The sequence below is a fragment of the Tyto alba genome, unplaced genomic scaffold (genome assembly GCF_018691265.1).
Source record: "Tyto alba isolate M040663 unplaced genomic scaffold, T.alba_DEE_v4.0 Super-Scaffold_8, whole genome shotgun sequence".
NCBI classification, from domain to species: domain Eukaryota; kingdom Metazoa; phylum Chordata; class Aves; order Strigiformes; family Tytonidae; genus Tyto; species Tyto alba.
Genome location: NW_024881329.1, coordinates 16876933 through 16897459, shown reverse-complemented (window position 1 = coordinate 16897459; position 20527 = coordinate 16876933). Strand labels below are relative to the sequence as shown.

Sequence of the window (20527 nt, the reverse complement as noted above, 5' to 3'; positions counted from 1 at the left end):
ATTAACACGAGTGTTTCTTCATAAGATTCCCCAGTGTGATTTCTGTATTCAAATCATATAAAACATCTTGTGACACTGAGCCAAATTAAAGCTCTCAATATTTTATTAACTAGAGCTGCTTTAATATCTATTTATGTAGCAGTTCTGCATATGTAAGGAAAACCTGTATTAACCTGTCAATTGGAATCTGATTTTGCATTCATTCTGCATCATCTTGATTGCTAGCCAAACTTGCGGACTATCAGTAACCACATTTGTTCTTCCACAATAATGTTGGGAAAGCAAATAGTTGCTTAATTGGAATAAAGCAATTTTTCCTAATGCACTGTGAGCATCCTCTACTAGCCATGTTCAGAATTATTCTTTTTTCTGGACTCATTCCAAATATTCTCGTGAAGGAACACTCTTAGTTTTGTTTGCATTAGGTTTCTGTTTTTCACCCACTTCTTGGTCACCACAGAGGACAGCAGATGCCCACAGTATTCACAACTGCTTCCTTAAGGTACTAGCTTTAACTGAACAAGTAGTAACACTTGCAGTTTCAGCTGATTTTAACAGCAAGAAGTAACAGTTGTTATTGCTTGGGTGATTTGAACATGTTCCATGGCAGGTAGTTTTTTAAATCCTATTTTTTTTTTTAACACTCTAAGATTAATAAGAATTTAGAAATAAAAAGACTATAAAATCATCTAGCCATCTTTTCTCTGAGCATGGAAAAAATGCGTATTTTTGTTCCTTCTGTCAGCTTGGGGGCCTAAACTATGCAGTTCAGGATATTCCAGCCCTAAATGCACAGCATGAGTAAGAGGTGCTCAACTTATATCTTCACAGGGTGGTGGAAGGAGAGTGATGGCAGTTACAGGCATGGGTGCATCACCCACAAAAGTGAGCTCAGCACAGGCCAGGGAAGTAAGCTTACAGTGCTTGATGAAAACAGTTTGATGGGGAATAGCTTACCATACAGCTGTAGCGTGCTCAGGAGCACTGGAATTCCTGGAACGTGGTTTTCTGAGCCTTTCTTTCAGCCTGTATTGTAGATCCCAATGTAGCTGTCTGTCCTTACAGACAAGCACGGATGAGAGAGGGATTAGAACTGAAAAAAAAAAAAAAAAAAACAAGGAGGGTGGAAGGATGGAGTCTGAGAGAGAGATCAAATGGTAAAAAGGGCAGGAAAAGCAAATAAAGTATGTAAGTGCTCTGAGCAATGTTTACCTACCTCATAAACAGCTTACGTATTTAAAATGATTGAAAAATCTCATCTTAAGTTTATATAAAGTACATGGTGCTAGTGACAGTCATAAAAAACCAAAGCCGTTTTCATGGTTGTAAAGCATTTTGATTGCCACTCTAGCTCTAAGGTTCCAGCATTCTCCACTTTTCCGTAGACCGATCTCCATCAGTTGACACTGCACTGAGCTGGAGATGTTCCATGGATCAAGGAGGAAGGAAGGAACAGAGGCATCTTGCAGCTGACACCAGCCCACAGTGTTAACTAACTAGCATTTTCAGCTCTCTCAACATAGCTGGTAACAGCTTGGTTTGGCTGTTTGCTGTGTAATGGTTTTTTTTTTTTTTTTTTTGACAGAAATGTTAACTACTGCTCTAATGGTGAGAGTCTTGCTATGTCTATACAAGAAAGAAAATACTTTTTCTCCCCCTTAAAAATTGTTGCAGTAAACCACATACAAAGACATGCCAAATGCTTTTAAGGTTGCAACATCAAACCCTTGAAAATTAGAGCATGAATTTAAGATTGTCCTAATAACTCTTATTCTGCTCCCGCTGTACATGCTTTATATTACAGCCTGCTTGCTCCATCTATCCCACCCTGCTTTAACCGGTGCATGGGTAGTGGTTAGTAAGTGTTAATAATAAATGAGGTGTTGCTTTTTTATTTTTTTTACATGTGCTCAGCATTAAGATAATTCTTTGCTTGCCTTTCATCCTGTAATGTTTGCTTACAACTTTATGAGGTGTCAGAACGCTTACAAGACTGACAAGGATGGGAAACACCTTCGCATGTTTTACAATTGAGCTGTCGGCCTTTGTACTCTGGGCTGGTTCCAAGCGTCGTACAAGGCGGCGTGGGCGGGACAGGTTATAGCCCCGCTCTGCACCGGGGAGGGAGCGCGTGGGGCTGCAGCGCTTCCTGCCGAAGCTGTTTGCTGCTGCCCGAGGCGCGGCTCAGGGAAAGGAGCGGGATCTCGGCCCCGCGGGAAGCGGGAAGCACGCACCGAATAAGTTTTTCCGTGGCGTTGCTGACGAAAAGGGGAAGGAGCCATTCGAGCCAGGGCTGAAGAAAACCGGGAGCCGTTTTAATCCGCTTGTGCAAACCCTGTCGCGGGCGGGACGGCTCTCCCGGGCCTGCGGGCCCGGCCCCCGCCGCCGCCCCGCCCGGTAGCGCGGCTGCCCGGGCCTGGCCCCGCCCCGGCGGCTGTTCCCGCCGCCGGTAACCAGGAAGCGGCAGCGGGCGAGCGCGGAGCTGCGGGGCAGGATGGCCGGCGGCAGCCCGGCGGTGAGGGGGGTGGTTGAGGGACCGCGGAGGGGGCGGCCCTGCCTTGGCGGGGCCTGCGGGGAGGCTGCGCTGAGGGCGGGCTGGGGCTGAGGGGAGAGCCGGGGTGGAGCGGGGCCGGTCCATGGGAAGCGGCCCGGGGCTCGGCTGAGGGCTGAGGGAGACGGGCCGTGTCCGGGACCGAGCAGCGAGGCCCGTGTCCTGCCCCGCGGTCCTCGCCTGTGGCCACCGCTGTGCGCGGCTGCCGTGGGCGCCGCAGGGCCCTCGCCTTTCAAAACCTCCTCAGGGGCGTGGGTTGTAATTTCTAGCGTGGCAGCGTTGGGTAAGGGTGTTGTGTGGGGGAGCCAGCTCCGCGAGGTGTTTAACGCCTTCGTAATTTGGCCTGATGGACCTTAACCATCTCCCTTCTGCATTCTAGGCTCTTGTGAAGTGGTTTTAACGGTGTTTTAAGTTGACTTCCTTATTTGTATTAACGCGATTTGACAAGTGTAGCATGTGCGTCTGGTAAGGAGGGAGGTGTGGTGTACCCTGTCTCAATAACGTTTATTGATAGATGGGTTTTTTTAACCAACAGTGTAAAAACCATTGCCATGGGCCTCATCGACCTCATGTGCACAACTGCCGTAGCGCCCATGGGGATAAAGATCTGCCGGTGTTGTCAGGACCTCATGCGATTGTGGAAGACCCCAGCACCTGTGATATTGTCAAGGCTACACAGTAAGTGTATGTTTTGTACCTACAAAAAGCTGAAATACACAAGAGTGTCCTCAAATGTGAGCCAGGTTGAATCTTTCAACAAATTAAAATTTTACAGTTCTAATTTTTCCTGTACTGAAAGAAGAAAAATCACTTGAAGGTATTATGGTAAATATCAAAAACAGTTCTATCTCAAACAGGTTTGTGAAGTAGAAGACTCTACTTATCAAGGCTCAGCTCAGCTCTTTTTGCAAGATGTCCATTGAATGCAATGTGGAATTTCTCAAGTAGGAATTGTTGGGTGATGCTTACTGAGACTTAATTTTTCTTTAGCATGTGGCTGTCTCTAAACTGAAGGATACTTAACAAGTAAATGATAAGTATATACAATTTTTTTTTCATTTAAGGTATGGAATAATAGAGCGATGCAAGGAACTGGTAGAAGCAGGATATGATGTTCGACAGCCAGACAAAGAAAATGTGACTCTTCTTCACTGGGCGGCGATAAACAACAGACAGGAGCTGGTTAAGTAAGCTCAGGAGTCCTTGCGAAAGTAACACAAGTATTCTGCCACAGTTACTTATAATCATTTTGTTGCTATTATACTTCAGAACAAAGGAATGTGCTGCCTGAGAAGAAAGGCATAAAATTCAAATTTTAACCCACTTACCTTTGTGAAAATGCCATTGAAATGTAAAGTTACCGTGGTTTCTTTATATCTGAAATCATGCAGTACATGAAATCATTATATTTTCCCGGGTTTGTTTTGTTTAACAAAGATTAAAGCTGATTTTATAAGTGCCTTGCTAATTGCTATATTTTTGTTCTTAAACATTTTCTCAAAAGAGTATCCTTTTTTGCAAAATACTCTTATCCATTTGCTTCTTTAGTGATTTTTTTTTTATTGTGAGCTATGTTATCCTTAGTATAATATTTTAGTGTTTTATTATGTCTCTTCTTAATTTTGTTGTGTTGTTGTTATACAGATACTATATTTCCAAAGGTGCAATAGTGGATCAGCTAGGTGGAGATTTGAATTCAACTCCCCTTCACTGGGCCATTAGGTATGCTGCTTGCAACTACTAATTGTAAATCTGTTGGTATTAACACTTATAGTAGCATTTTGTGTAGCACAGCAATGGTCATCTTAAAATCTGTGGTACGGTTATTTTATTGAGGTACAAAGAATTTCACAGCATTATCATACATTATCATTCCATAATAATGTGGCAATCTGTTCTCTGATTCGTGGCAACTTTGCAGGCCACAGAGTTGTCATGTGTGTATCTGTTTCAGCCACTTGAACTCACATTTTGAAGTTTCCCTAGGGATGAAACAGTACGGTTGAGACTTTGCTTCATGAGTTCTGCCTTAGTGAGCAAAGAAGATTTGGCTGTGTTAGGGCACAGAAGTTAGCTGTTGATGCTTATCAGGGCACAGTTCAAGTCTGAAAAAATTGTGGTCACAGTTCCCCTCAGACTTCAGCCTGTCTAGATAATACGCTTTCAGTTGTTTTAGCTTCTCTACTAGATTCCCTTCGTGTGCTCTTGTAAGATTTGGTGTTGCCAGTCCTAGGCCTTAAAGCATGAGCATGTAGGAGTAGCACCCGTGTAAGCCATCATCTTGTTTGGAGGCATGTAGAGAGCTCTGTGGCCTTTATCTCCCGGTGGCATTAGCTTTTTCTCTTGGGCTCCTTATAACTGCCAGCACAAATGTGCAGTGTCTCCTGGATGATGATAGCTCTTGGTGCTTGTGTATGTCTAATGCCTCTTTGGATCTGCTCTTTCTACATCTATATCTGCTCTATACATCTGTTGGACCTGATGCAATTTAAAGTCATACAACTCTGGCTTCTAGTAAAATAACTCTGACTTGAGTAAAATGATCAAAAGAACAAAGTACTGCTCATCTGGGAGAAACATAACCTTAAATAAATATTCTGGCCTGACTGCTCCAAGTGCAAATTCTCACATTGGAAGATCAGTGCTTTCTTTTGGGCAATCTTAATTTTCTGCTCAACAGTTAGGTGCTTCTTCTGAGAAAGATGGCTCACAGGAGAAACTACTGTAGAATAACCACTGTATTGTAAATTAACAGTTTGCCTTAGACTGACTTGTTAAGGTATATATTTAATACAAATAAAAATTTTTAATTTAAAAAAAGTCATTTCCTGAACAAAACCACAGGAATCTGAAAGGAAATTTTTTAGGGCGGTATCTAGGAGAATTATTAAGGCAATGCTTTAGTTAAAATCTCCAGCTTTTTTGTCATCTCTGTAGTTTCATTTCATATATCGTTACAGACAAGGCCACCTGCCCATGGTCATACTATTGTTGAAATGTGGAGCGGATCCCAGTCTTATTGATGGGGAAGGATTCAGTAGCATTCACTTAGCAGTGCTGTTTCAACACATGCCCATTGTAGCTTACCTCATATCAAAAGGCCAGGTATGTTGTTGATGTCCCAACTAATTGTTTTCTACTTAGGAGTAGCTGCCTGTGTGTATGATACATTTCAGTATTGACTGTTTTATTTTTTAGATGATAAGCAGGTATTTGACAACTATTTCCCCGTGCCGTAAATTCAGAGAATTTTAAGATTATTTTTATAGATAGATAGATAGATTTAATATTCTCCCCTGTTCTTGTCATCCCTACACATACACATTTACATAAAATTCAGAGTGTTTCATGAGAGTTGTTAAGGCTATGCAGATTTGTGGTGCTGTGTATGTAACAACTGGCTTTTAAAACCTCATAACAAGAAGCAGAATATGAAGTGTATATATGTCCTGAAATATTTACTGTTTGGTTACAGATTTGTAACTAATAGTCTGTGCAATTAATTGCTCATCAATTGAAGCATACAAAATAGATGATCAGACTAGGTCTAAATTTTCTATTAGAAATTTCTATGTTTCCTGTAATCCAAACAAAAAATGTTGTATCCATCTAGTTGATGTCTGCTTAGCTTATATCTGAAGTAAGTAGAATTAATGACAAGTGTAACAATTTGCTAATGAAAATCAAAGGAGAATTCTTTTATTGTTTGGATTGTTTCTTTGAAATACTGCGTATTAAGATTTAAAAATTCTGTAGGTTTATTTTCTTTCTCATAGAGCTCCCTTGAGTAAAGGAACTGACTTGTGGAATGTAAGCATAGGTGGTGTATATCACAAATTTAAGGAAGTTGTTAGTCTACCTATCCTCTACTAAAAAATCCAAGTGATTCAACATTTCAGTAGATCTGCTCTAATGTAATGATGGGTGGAGGTGGGGAATAAGGAAACCTTCATTGTAAAGGAGGAGGAATAATATTAAGCAACACAAATTAGACGTTTGAATGTTATGTTTGAGACACATAATCGATCTTTGTTGTTTTAATAGACCAGTTTTATGTACTTGGACATTCTCTTACATACCTCTGTTTACATAAGGAGGATGGTTAACATTGCTTTCTACTTAATAGTGGTTTTGCACAAAAGAGGACAAGAAATATGGTTAACATGGTTTCCTTAAATATTTGTGGTGGACATTCAGCCTATTCTGAAAGGAATGGCATGCAAGATTTACAGAGGGGGGAAAAAGTGTTTAAACAGGAGTTGGCTTCTTGGCTGATATAATTTGTTTTCTTTCCATTTTCTTTCCATTAGAGAAGCTAAGCCAGCTGTATAGCTCTAAATCTGACCACCTAATTTTTTTCCTGAAATCACTGGTAATCACTTGATTGTTATTTTTTTCTTATATTTAGAGCATAGACACAACAGACTTCAATGGACAAACACCTTTAATGTTATCAGCACAAAAAGCAATTGGGTAAGTAGTGAATAACTTAAAAAGAAGATATTTTATTGTACCCAAGGAGCAATGAGGTGAAGTTTTTCTTACTAAAACTTTTTGTTAAACTGACATTCCTTTCCCTTTTAGTTGTACTAAAATACACAGTATTTCAGACATCAGGAGTTAGGAAGTAGTGAATTGGGTATAGCAAAGACAGTCAAAAGAATTTCTTCAAGGGGTTTAGGTTTGCAGCTGAACCAGCTACAGTGTTAATGTGCTTTTCCATAAATGAAAATAAATGGGTGTGGATGGAGTAAAAGGCATTTGGAATAAATACAATGTGGAGACGTAAGCTTATATATTTCTGTGTAATCTATACAGTATTGTAGAAAGATACAATCTGCGTATATAAATTGTATTTGTTAAAACGGGAAGATGATGTAGTCTGAAGATAAACCTTCAGGGCAGATCCCGAATTACAAACTCGGATCTATTGTTCGTGAGCTTGTTCTGAGACAATACACTGTATATCTACTGTTGTTTCATAGATGGGAACAGTGGTTTTGATAAGGTATTCAAAAGTTTCATCTCCAGTATAGATTATCTTCTGTTCATTAACTTTTATACTTTATTTTCGTCTAGACCAGAACCCACGAGATTTCTCTTAAAGTTTAACCCCTCTCTCAATGCTGTAGACAATGTTCAAAAGAATACTGCACTGCACTGGGCAATAACATCAGCAAATACTAGTGCAGTGGATCTGTTGCTGGAAGCTGGCGCTAGCCTGGACATAAAAAATGCCAAGGTACAATTTCTTCCATGATGTTTCATTCCATGTGGCATGAATGTGTAAAGAAGACTCTGAGTCCTCTCCACTTTGGATATCCCTTGCAACGGGGGGTTTGCTAAGAGCAGGTGTTAGTCTTTCCCAAAAGGAGTTAGCACCTTTCTTGTGGTGTGTCACACAGTACAAACAGTGGTTTTTGTTTGTGGGGTTTTTGGCTTGGTTGGCTTTTTCTTTTGTTTTATTGGTTGGTTTTGTTTGTGTTTTTAGTTGTCTGTTTTCTATTTCTGTTTCCTTGTCATGAGGAGTAACAACTTTGGCCAGATCCATAAAAATAGCTATGTTTTGGTGTCCGATGAGACTCTTAAAGCCTTTAAAAGGATGTGTGTGTTGTCCTGTGAAAACCAGTGTTTGACAAGGCCTGTTTCTATGTTCAAAAGGACTAGTCACATAAGAAAGTCTTCGTCCTAATATTTGTAAAAACTGATAGTGAGAAGTATAAATGTTGAAACTCTTGATTCCTATGACTATATAGATATATTCTTACGGTGTAGTTTTTCAGGGTTTGCATATTAAACTGTGCAGCTTTTCCATCTGCCACTTTTTTTTCATTTGTATATGTGACTTAGGATATTGCTGCTTGGTTTTAAAAAGTTACTGTAAACAAGAAACCTTTCCTTTCAGTAAGCAGGTAATATTCGAGCAGACAGTTTAGCCTTTCAGGTTACTGGAGACAGTCCAACAAATAACTCATATGGATGCAATATGGTTGCAAGTATAATTTTGTAGAACTACAAAGCACTGAATTAAGCATGTTAAAACTCTGAATTTAGCTTACCCTTGCCTTCAAAAAAAAAAAAAAAAGGTGTGTGGGGGAAGAAATAACTGCCAAGTTATTCATGTTTTACCTATTTTTTATTTCTTGCTTCTGTTAAAAAGGAAAGCATTTATGTGTCAAGTGCATAAAGTAAACATTTCTGTTGTTAAAGGGAGAGACGCCGCTTGACCTTGCTTATCAAAGTCTGAATCGCTTCATTGTTTATGTGGTAAAAGAGGAAGAAAGAATGAGAAGCAGAAGAAATAACAGGTTACTGAAAATAGTAGAGAAATATGAGGTAATTTCCTGAGTAATAACTATTAGAAGTAGAGCTACAGCATTCCATGTTTAGAATAATACGCACTTCAACTCTCTTCTAACGAGAGGATCTTCTAAGGTTTCTGAAATAGGGTGCACAAAAATAAAATTATTGAAAAATACATAGCGGTGGATTGGGTGGGGTTTTTGTGTTGTCTTACCCCCCACACACACATATTTTGGTGTATTGATGTGTCACTTTGTCTTATCTGCCTTGAGTCTTTCAGCATTTGTTATTATGTTATCTGAGTACCTTTGAAGCAAGTCCTGCTTGAAAACTTTGTCATATTTTAACAGTAATCATTTCAATAGCTCTTCCTGCTGTTGGCGTCTTCCTTGACATTGATGTGGGCCATTGGATACGTAATGAACTTAAGTTCTGATTCTTGGCTTTTGAAAGGCAGTCTGCTTCTCTTCCTGCTGTTTGGGAAGGCTCTGTTTGTGAGGTTTGTGGCTTTTTCTCTCTGTATGTGTATTTATTTGTTATAGACACCATATTAAAGTATCGAATGCAGTATTATTGTCAGAGTTTATTGTCACTTCTGAGAAATGGTCGCACAATGTGTCAGGGACTTAAATATATGTACTTTTTAAAATGTCTTCAGGTGTGCAAAGTAAGTTTCTCATCACCGGATGATTTGAAAAAACACTGAAGCGTTTAAGCAGTCTGTTAGCTAATTTTGATGATAAAGAGAGCGTTAGTGAAGGTCTGTACCAGGTAGACTCTGCAATGCACAACGCTCAGATATGTGCTTTATCTCAACATTTCCTGCTGTATTTGTGATACAGAATGAGTTTCAATGAACCATTCCCTCCCCTTCTGCTCCCCAGGCCTCCCGGTGTTATCCTAAGGTGTTCCGTAGGTTTCCTGTTTACTTCAGCAGTTACTGCAACAGTCGGTATTCCTTGAAATGGGAATGCTACCAGTGTGCAGATAGACAGAGATTGCACTTTTCACCCAATGCTACAGCACTTCTAATGTATAATATCAGGCTGGAAAAAAGTACTCTTCAGTTTTATTTTTGCATTGTTACCGCCATATGCGTCTGGCTAAAGAATGCTTTTGAGTGACAATCCTTGACTGCTTTGAGAGATTTGAGGTATGGTGTGTGTGTGAAGTTTTAAAAAGAACTAAATAAATAATTCATACGCTCTGGAGTTTAACTTTTAAAAAATACTTTTTAATATGCTTCCAGGCTATGTGTGGGGCTCAAGAATCTAAGGTATTTTCCCACAGCATTTCTGCTAAGTTCAGTTTTTTGGATGTACGTGACCTGGATTTTCTGGTTCCTGCCTGATATCCTTTATACTCAAGAAATGCAACAGAGCTCTCTCTACAATTCCTAATAAATCCAAGCCTGGTCACACAGTTAGTAATGAGCAGTCCCAGATAATTCCACATGACTTGTTAACGTCTGGTAGGATTGATTTGCTTCCATGAGGCAGGGGTAAAGTAACTTTGAGCTTAATTTCAAGTTATATACAGACAAAAAATCTGTACCTTCTTTTACTCTTAGCAGATACTCGTGTACAATTCTGAACTATTTCATGTGTTATTGGTATATCAAAATGAAAACATCTTTGTTATAAACCTATTTGTCTCTATTAGCATGTCCACATAACTTCAGTATTCCTCCTTGAGACTCTCATACAGTAACGTATTTTTGCATGTAGTATAAGCAGGTAACACATACATTAATAATAATTTTTAAGGCATTTTTTCTTTCGAAAATGACAATGATTTGGCAGTTAGTGGCATTTGTGCTTCTGCTTGTAAAAAGACCTTCCCTCGCCACTCCACCCACCCATTCCCCTACCCCCACCCCCCAAAAAAAGGAACAAATTTCTTCATGACCCTCCAAAATAGATCTTCCAGTTCACAGTCTTTATTCACAGGTTATGCAGCAGCCTTAGTATACAGTGGATTAATGTCTACCTTTCATTTACTTTCTTTGAAGAGGCTTTGCACTGAGTACAAACATGTTTGAGTAGTTTACACTCTTTTTTCTGTGCTCTGCTCTTTCATTACACAGGTGGCATCTATTTATTTATCGATTATGCTTTGTGAGAAGGCTGTTAGGCAGATCCTTGTAGCTGGTTTAGTATGAAATAATTTACAGTTGTAATATATTGCCACACAAAATTAATTTCTAATTACTTCATCCTTGAAATGGCATTTTCTTTTGTACAGTTTCCAATTAAGATGCTCTTAATAGAATTATCAGGATTAACTTCGATGAACTGATCCAGTGTATTCCCGCTGGGGATACACGCATATGCTTGTCTAAATGAAAATCATCTTATTCAGTGTTGCGTTGTGAAGTTTTAAGGTTTTTTTGGTGGCATCTAAATTAAAAGAAAAAAAAAATTCCAACAATAGGGGTTTGAGTCAGACACTTAGCTGAAAATAGTGAGTATAGCAGTATTCTTGAAGGTCTGATCATAGCCTGGTGAGACAGGCAAGTAGTTTTTCATTTCACTGCCTAACCCTTTTCCTCATTAATATCTTTTCCTTCTGAAACTTGTCATAGATCTGAGTGTAGTAAGTGTTCAGTATTTTAGTTTCTGTTATTTATGTCTAAATGAAAATCCAGCCATTCTAATTAAGGTCTACTCTTCGCTCCAAAAAACAGTAAAAGTGCAAAGAGGCCAGCAGTATCCACTGGAAATCATTTTGACTTATGGAAGTGCACCCTGCAATTTCATTGTAACAAACACAGCTGTAAGACTGGTTAGAGACAGCACCAGTATTTCATAATTTGTTGTATTGAATTTAATTACAGCTACTTCACAGTGGTTTTAGTTCATAAGACAAAACAACCTTGAGGGTGCAGTACTTGGTTCTTAAGAGTTATTCACACTGCAGTTTATATAGTGGCTGAGCAGTCACTGGAGATGGGATCCAAGCTTGGGCTCTCTGTTCCTTGGTGGCATCATGGACTCAAAATCCTGGGTTTAGGAGCCCAAGCTCTCAAGTTCAATGCTTGCATTTAATTGCTATATACTTGTTCTGCTCCACATTGCTCTGTTGCTGTACAGAGATACCTTGACATGTTTTTCCCCCCCTTTCACTTGACTTAGTCCATAGTGTAAAAGTTACATGCCTAATGATTGTATAGTCTCTCGCATGTATAATAATAATTTGTCTGCTGGAGAATTGTAGGAAATAACTACATATAGTGGTACAAGAATATATTCCTTAACCTGAATATTACATGTAACCAACAGAATTCTTGAAATAACTGTCATGTTCAGCATGATGGGTCTTGTCTATTATTTCTATAAAACTTGGAGAACTGATCCTGGATATATTAAGACTTCAGAAAAAGAAAGAAAAGAGGTAGGTGATTTTGTAAAAACAAATGGAAGGGCTAACCTGGTGCAACACAAGTGCTTTGGGTTGATTTTTTTGTCATCATGTGCAGCTTTGTTAGACTTTGAAGCAATTAAATACTCTTCATTCATTTGAGAGTTTTTACCTCTGTCATTGAACAACATAGGTCGTAGATAATTTATCCTTCTACTGCTTGTTTCCTTATCTTCATCATCCTGCCATAATTTGTTTGTCTCCATCATCTCATTGACATGTACGTTTTGGCCAAACATTGTACAGACCCACTGATGTTACCTGCAATACAAATTAACATAGAACTTAAGTATACATTTTGCATGGTTTCCACTCCAGTGTCTAGGATTAGAAAGAGAGATTCACATTGCCTTCCTACAAGTCTTCATACTCGTAAGACATACCAAAGGCTAGAAATTACTTAAATTTGCTCATACACTTGGAAGATTTGTATAATGTTTTGATTTTTGTGCTTAAGCGTTGTATAGATGACATGCTGTTTCCCAGCTCTATTTTAGAATGTGTAAAGAAATGATGGTCAGTAGAGAATTTAGTATTTGGTTTCCCCAGCCTCTGGATTCAGGGAAGCATTTCATTAGTGATCTCATTGCTCTCCATGAGGTTATATTTCTTCAGATTGCCAGAGAGAATAAACTGCAATTTTAACTTGTTACCACAGAACTAGTAAGCATTGTCTGTCTAGTACTCAAAGGAACAGTAAGTAGAGCGGCTCTCCTCATCTTTCTGAAGTCTGACTGTGAGAGGTACCTTGTATCTTAATACAATCTAATTTTTTAAAATAATATTCACATTATTTATTAATTTTGGCAACATAGAGGTATTTTTCTGGACAATGCTGCATGAGTGAAGTTGCATTAGTCTTTTCTGGCTTGTGTTTCTCATGAACATTTTAAAATACAAAGTACTTATTCCTGTCAGTGCTTGGCATCCGACATGCGTATGAACTGCAAAAGGCCTAATGTAAAAATCTTCATCGATCTCCCTGAAAATGTGATCCGCATGTAAACGCAAACTACCTTGTCTTTCAGAACATTGTAGCTCTTGCAGAAGCAGGTTGTTTGGACTTCAGAACATTTTGCACATCGTGTCTTGTAAGTGAGGCTTTGGTATTTGTTTTCTTTTTGAACATGACTTTTATTGAATACTGCTGTGCAAAACTTTCTTCTCATTGCTTGTCATGCAAGTATTACATGCATCATTTGCTCTACGTTACTTAAATTTCTTCCATTCTTTGACAGTGACCAGAGAGATGCTTTGAGATCCTTGGAATCTAATCTTAATAAAATAATAATTATTTCCATCTCTTTTTTGTAAAAATAAGATGTACAGTTCTGTGTTGTGAGGTTTGCTATATAGTAATTGTACAAAATATGATGATGGCCATGAGACGATGCACTAAACTTTGAGTAAAATAGATGCTTTTGGTATGACTGTATTATTTTCCTTCATCCTTTGCTAGGTAAGGAAGCCTTTGAGATCTATGCATTGCCTTGCTTGTGAGTCATGTGTAGCGAGATACGATCAGCATTCTCTGTGGATTGGACAGTGCATAGGTGAGACTGTTCGTTAAGCATGTTTTATTGAAAATACCACATATTTTAAAAGTGTCAGAAATAACATTTATCTAATTGGAGAGAAAGCACACCTGATACAGGAATACACGGTTGATACTGAAGGGGCTACTGATAGGTGCCAGAGGGAAATCAGTTAGATGGCAGAGAGAAGGGCAACTAAAATGACTAAAGGAATGAAGTGGTCTCCATAAGAGTAGAAATGAGAAAGTCTGGGACTCTTTCTTTTGATAGAAGAAGAAACAAGGGGTCTGATGGAGACTTTTTTTAAAAAAAACAAAAAACAAAAAAAAACAAACAAAAAAAAAAAAAAAAACAAAAAAAAAAAAACCAGCCAGTGAAGGTGGTGGCTAAAGTGAATGCAGAACTGTTATTCACCAAGCACCTCATACTAGAACTGGGGAGGGGCTTAGTGAGAATGGCAATTGGATTGAAAATTGGTAAAGAAAAAATGTCTTTACATGGCAAGTAATGAAATTTTGGAGCTTGCTGCTGTAAGTGCAGATAAAGGCAATATCAGAAGGTTCTGAAAGAGATCAGGAAAACTTGTGCACAGTGTGACCAAAAGTAGTTACTAAAAGAACTAGGCAAGTATGCACGCTGACATCTTAGTGCAGTAAGTGTGGGTGAGGAGAATCAACTCGAGAGTGGCCAGGCTGGCATTTCCTCCTGAGCTGATGTTGCCTGTTGCTGCTATCAGACACAGTGAAGTGGAGCAACTGGGCCACCGAAATAACCCTGTGGGGGTTTTTTTAGTTCTCGGGTTCTTTCAGAAACTCCTTCTTTCTTCCTTTCCATCTCATCACTGGTGATGCTCAAGATAGAAAGGTTACAGCTTTACATCTGTAGCAATATATTTTTATCATATTCTTCTGCCAATAGCTTTTTTGTAATGTTAAATACTTGGGAATATTTTTACAGTGTTTGCTATTTACAAGGTGGTGAAACATGCTTCTGATATATTGTTTCAAAGCTTTGAGCAATACTGATTGTAATTTAAAGAAAAATAATTGTTTATGTTCCTGTAACAGTTTCTCTGACTGAAGTCTGGGGTTCTTATGCATGTGTTTGCATTTCTTAAGCACACAAAGGTCAAACAATTGAATAGCTTAGATTTCTCAGTCATATGAGACAACTGTACTGTGCATGGGGAGAGTTATGGTTGCATAATTAGCCTTTATATGGCTAAAACAGCTGAAGGCATGTTCTGAAGGAGAGGCTAATCCTAGTTGACTTTATCACAATTAATTATATTACATAAATTGGGATGGCTTACAGGAAAAAGTTGAGGAAGATATTAGCCTTGCCAAACTCTTTTGAGGGTAGCAGAGGTTATTGTAAAAATTTGGTTTGATTCTGTTTATTCCTGTTAACTTAAGGGGAAATGGAAATACTGCTGGATTTTAAAATGTCAAACTTCTTTTTTTTCTTCTCCTTGACTCTAATACAGGTATTGGGAACCATCGTTACTACCTACTGTTTCTGTCTTTCCTAACTATTACCAGTGTCTGGCTGCTTCATGGAACTCTTCTGTGTATGTATCCATGAATTTATTTTATTTTAGCTTTCAAGGATGTGTGTGTATATGGTCTTTATTTTTCAGTGTTTCATTTCCAGCAAGTATAGTTATACCTGCACAAATCATACCATATTTAAGCAATGATGTTACCTTGTAATTCTGTCTTTACGTGAAAATATATCATATCAGTCTTTGGTCACATGTCTGATAATGTTTGTGTTGAGTAGAAACTAAGATACAGCTCTAGTGAGATGTCTGTTGGAAAATACACTGGTCGTGTGGAGGAAGGTCAGGTTTCAGGTTCTAGTTGGAATACTTTTTACTGCGGTAGAAAAAAATCTTGTAAATACATTAATGCAGAGGCTTTATGGATTTTATTATTTGGAAGTGTCTATATTGAACACTTGCAAAAGATTCTTTTTGTTTTTAATGTAGTGATAACTTTAGAAAGAGGAAAAATGTATATCTCATTAATAAATCCAAACTGTTAGTTTGGAAAATGAAGAAATGTCTCGGAGGAGAGTAGGAGAGCCCTTATAATGTAGTTCCTGAGAATGAATTAACAAAGCACTAATTTCTTAACTAAGAAGTAGAGGGTGTTCATTTTAGTTTTATATTACTTGATGTTATATTGAAATGAGTCAATATTCAGTGTAGAGTAAAGTGAACCAGCCATGGCAGTGGAGGACTCATGACACTCATGTGAAGATGAGTTGCTTTCCTCTGTTTCAGTGGTAGTCTTATTGCAGTGGTTTGAGCCGGGTTAACAGCCAACCACCACAGATGGTCACGAGCAAAAGGCAGACTCATTAGGGGAAGAACAAAACCCATACATTTATTACAGACACTAACAACACGTAACAGAGTAGGACAGTGAGAAGCATTGCCACATCTTGAGAACACCTTCCCCGCTCCCCTCCCTTCTTCCGGGGCTCAGTTCTGCTCCTGATATCTCTACCTCTTCCCTCAGTGGTGCAGGGGCAGGGAATGGGGGTGCAGTCAATGCTGCCGCTTCTTCCATCTTCAGTGGGGGAAGCTTCTGGAACTTGTCCCCCTTTGCTCCATCGTGGTCCCTCTCTCCCAGAAGACAGTCTTCCACAGGAGTCTCTCTCCCACGGCTGCAGCCCTTCCCAAGCTGCTCCGTCGTGGGCACCCCCACATGCTGCAATCCTCCCAGCACTGAGTTGCAGCAGCGGGGCTACTTTTTCACACAAGACCCCGGCCTTCTTCAGGCACAGCACTTTGCTCAGCCAGGTGAAAACAAACACAGGCCACAAATCAACATCTGCACCATAGATCTTCATGGGTGGTGGTGGGGGGGCCGCCCTGCCGTCTCACCACAGGATACAGGGGGGTCTCTGCTCTGGCACACCTCCCCCCTCCTTTCTTCCTCCGTTCCTCCACTGACCTTGGTGTTCACTCAGCTGCAGCAATTCCTCCTCACAAGTCCCACTGCACATCACCACGTCCCTTCTTAAATAGGTCATTGCAGAGGCGCAGCTGATTAGCTCAGTTTTCAAGCAGAGGTGGGGCAGACTTGGAGCTTAGAGAAGCTTCTCACAGGGGGGCTGCCCCTGCAGCCCCCTCCCCCGCCACCAAACAAAACCAAACCCCACCACTCACTCAACCCAGGACACTAATGTATGCAAAAAACATTATTTTCTCCATTTCCTGGGTGTGAAGGAACATGGAAGGAAAACTTGTGTATTGTAGTACCGACAGGGAAGCAAAAACATTGTTGCTCTGATTTTAGTTGTTTGGGTTTTTTTATAGGTTAAAGACATGTGGTAGGCTTTAAGTATCTTTTAATAAACCTAGAGAAGTTGGACATCACAGTTTCCATCTGTTTAACAGTGGTAAAATACTGCTTTTCTGGCATTGTCACCATAATGTCATCTTGTTGATGCTGATGTTCAAGAGAAATGATACATTTTTGTCTTATAATTACAAATAATTGTGAAGCAAAATTTCAGAAGTCTTGACAGTGAGAGATCATGACTTATTTCAATATCACTACTTAACTTCAGAAAAGGTGCATAGCCTGTGGCCCTTGAATGTTTCTACTGTAGAATATGAACATATAATGTGAAGATTATGCAGCCAGAATTGCAAGCAGTCATGTGTCTATGTGGGCGCTTATAACTGGGGAACATAATATATTATGTGTGATGCTTCTAGAGCATATTGCTCTAATACTTACTCTGTGCAAATAATCTTTGTTCGGTTCTTAAGTGGCCTGTGTTAAAAACATAACTGACTGATTTTGCATCTTGTCAGATTGGTCAAACCATTGTGCAACAAGTTATGATCAAGATGGCGCATGGACATACTTCACACAGATAATACATTGTTCTCCCTGGGTTTCCTACATCTTCGCAATAGCCTGTTTTCATACTGCTTGGGCTTCTTTGTGGCTAATGGTTCAGCTTTATCAGGTATTGTTTTGCTTCAGTTTATGCTCTTCTCTTAAAGAGTCAACATATTAAAACTTTTCCCTAGATGATTTGCTCCCATAGAAACTTTGTTTCTGCTTTCCTTGACTATTTCAGGTCATATTTAGGTGCTTTTCTTAAATCTCAGGGCAGTCCTTTAAGTTTCATGGGTACTTGTGCACTCAGCATTCACAAGTTTAAAGTAGGATCGCAGTCTGCAAATCATTCCCATAATCGAGTTCTGGGTTTACTATTTAGCAAAAATTCCAAACCTATGAAAAGATGTATTTAAAGACAAGACACTCATTTGACTAATAGAACCGGTGTTACTACCCCACAATGGCAGAAAAGCTCAATAGCACAATTAATTTTGAACTGAAAATTCTATGGCAGAGCTCAGCTGTGTGTCACTAGACTGTGTTAAATCCCATTGCTACAATAAAAATATATAACTTGGATTTCATCCTGATGAAGACTGTCAGATTTCTTGTTTGTTTTTCTCAGAGTTTGGCTATGCAAACAAGGTTGAGAAGAGCTGTCTTAAGACATCTAGAAAACAGCTTGTTTAGCAGCTTTTAGGAAAGATGTGTCATTTAAATCCACGTGAAGCTTACTGAGCTATAGATTTGTTTTACATCTTGTTTAAGAAAAAAAAAATCCACAATTTAAAATGTGTACTGCTAGATTTCTGTAATGTCCAAGACACTGAGATATCATGCTGGGAAAAAAAAATGATCGAGGTAGGATATTTACAATTAACTACTGTATTTTGTACACAGACATTTGTAAGTGTACCGCTTTATGATATTTAGAGTGTCAGTCAACAAAGGACGCTTGCAGTCGTTTATAAGGGCTTATAAGATTAATATTGCTAAAAAACCTGTGAAAATGTAAAAAGGAATAGGTAAGCAAAAATCAGAAAAAAAAGCGTAATTGTGCAACTTGGTGAATGAAGAAATGGAATCAAGAAAACGGAGAAGTTATTGTTGAGTCTCTGACATCTACTTTATCTTTTTTGCTAAGATACTTTGTCTTTTTTGGGGGATAGATCTTACTCTTCTATAGACATTTGTAAAAGTGTAGTCTTTACAGTCATCCTGGATAAGATTGCCTTCTCAGTGAAAGTGTTAATGTTACAGCTTGCTGGGTACTGTTTTAGTCCAAATGGCATTTAAAAACATAGTTTTTTGTCATTAATTATGGCAGCAGTTACTTACTTGTTAGGTATGGCCAACTTCTTTCCCTCCTTCCCTACTCAATACTGTCTTTAGGTATCACCAGAATTTAAATCTGCAGTCTTCCAGTTTTAACCGTTACTTATATTTTCCTTTCGGTAAGATTGTGTTCTTGGGATTGACTTCTCATGAAAGAATGAATCTCCTGATACAGAGAAAATCTTCGAAGCATCCTGTTGCACTCAGGAGAACTCCATACAAGTGCGTATTAATGAATAGTGTGTTTTGAGCTTGTATCTTTTCAGTATGGATTTGCTTCATAAATTCAAAAAAAACAGTTGTCTATGGATGTGCTACTCATGCCTGTTATGAGTTGTGCTAAGAAAAGGAAATGGACCTCATTTTCCTTGCTGAGAACTTCCTTTGCCCTAGGAAATAAATGGCCAGTGTAAGAGCTACTGGGGTTTGTTCTGCATGGCTGTGTGTATAGGAAGATGATGTGCCAAAATCAGTCCATAGCTTTTATCAATAGGTGGTGTTCTGGGGGTGAGGGGGTGTTGTCCATTGTGTTCATCAATCTCTGTCTGTTCTGTAGGTTCAGAAAGGGAATTAAGGTATGAACTGGTTCCTTTGTGACTTCTCTTGCAATACTTAGCTCAATACAGAAATTAATACCAAGGTTTCTCTGCTACCCTGAAATTCTGTGTTTCCTCATGTATTAACAGAGGAGGTCTTACTAAGTACTAACTTTTAAATATTTGAGTTGAATTTACTCTGCTCTCACTCTTTTATGTCCTACAGGTTGTAAAAGTTGAACAAAGGAATAATGCTCAGTAGAGAACTATTCTTATATTTCTTCTCCCAGAGCTGTGTTCATTGACAGCCTTGTATCTTAAGTACTATCTTGGGTGAATGTGTATTTTTGATGCTCACAGTCATCTTTTTTTAGGTTTGGTAATGGATATTTTTTTCCTTTTCAGTCTTGGATGCTTCCAGAATCTTGCAGACTTTTTTCAGTGCAGTTGCTTTGGTATGTTGAAACCCAATGTAGTTGACTGGACGAAGCAATATAACCTTTTTCATCTGTCAAAGGAGAAAAATGTTCATTCTGTATGAAGGTTTGCGTAATTTTGAAAACAGTTGAGCTGAAAGCTTAATAAAACTGGATATTTTGTTAATTTTTACAACTGCTTCTGAAGTTTCTTGTTTTTATTTTCATTATTGTTTCCAATATTAAACCTATCTTGCATAAGCTACAGCAGGTTTCTATATGAAACAATCACAATATGTGTGTATATATAGTTTGAGCTGAAACTAATTGCAATTTTATGTGATGACACTAAGGATATATTTTTTTAAACGTAAGTTTTTAGGGCAGAGTTTCAAACCATGTTGGTACCTTTTGTTTTATTTTCCACATAGTAAAAGAAAATTACAGTTGAAAATTAAGGGGTATGTTTATATTTTAAAATTTAATATTGCAATTACCCTATAATGTTGCCTATGTTGTTAAAACCTCTATTACGTCTTTGTGTTTGAAGGGTTCACATGTAATA

The 20527-nt window shown here is 38.6% G+C and overlaps 1 protein-coding gene across 1 annotated transcript; it reads left to right on the top strand.

Moving 5' to 3' along the window:
• The first annotated feature begins 2126 nt into the window (after positions 1-2126).
• Positions 2127-20155, top strand: ZDHHC13 (zinc finger DHHC-type palmitoyltransferase 13). The gene is made up of 17 exons (XM_042785374.1): positions 2127-2515; positions 3087-3229; positions 3616-3738; positions 4196-4273; positions 5512-5656; positions 6960-7024; positions 7631-7793; positions 8762-8887; positions 9220-9353; positions 10104-10204; positions 12123-12247; positions 13303-13365; positions 13734-13827; positions 15296-15379; positions 17642-17799; positions 19135-19232; positions 19952-20155. Exons 1-17 carry the CDS (start codon positions 2495-2497, stop codon positions 20085-20087), a joined length of 1857 nt encoding a protein of 618 aa, XP_042641308.1. The 5' UTR covers positions 2127-2494; the 3' UTR covers positions 20088-20155.
• Positions 20156-20527: the final 372 nt, after the last annotated feature.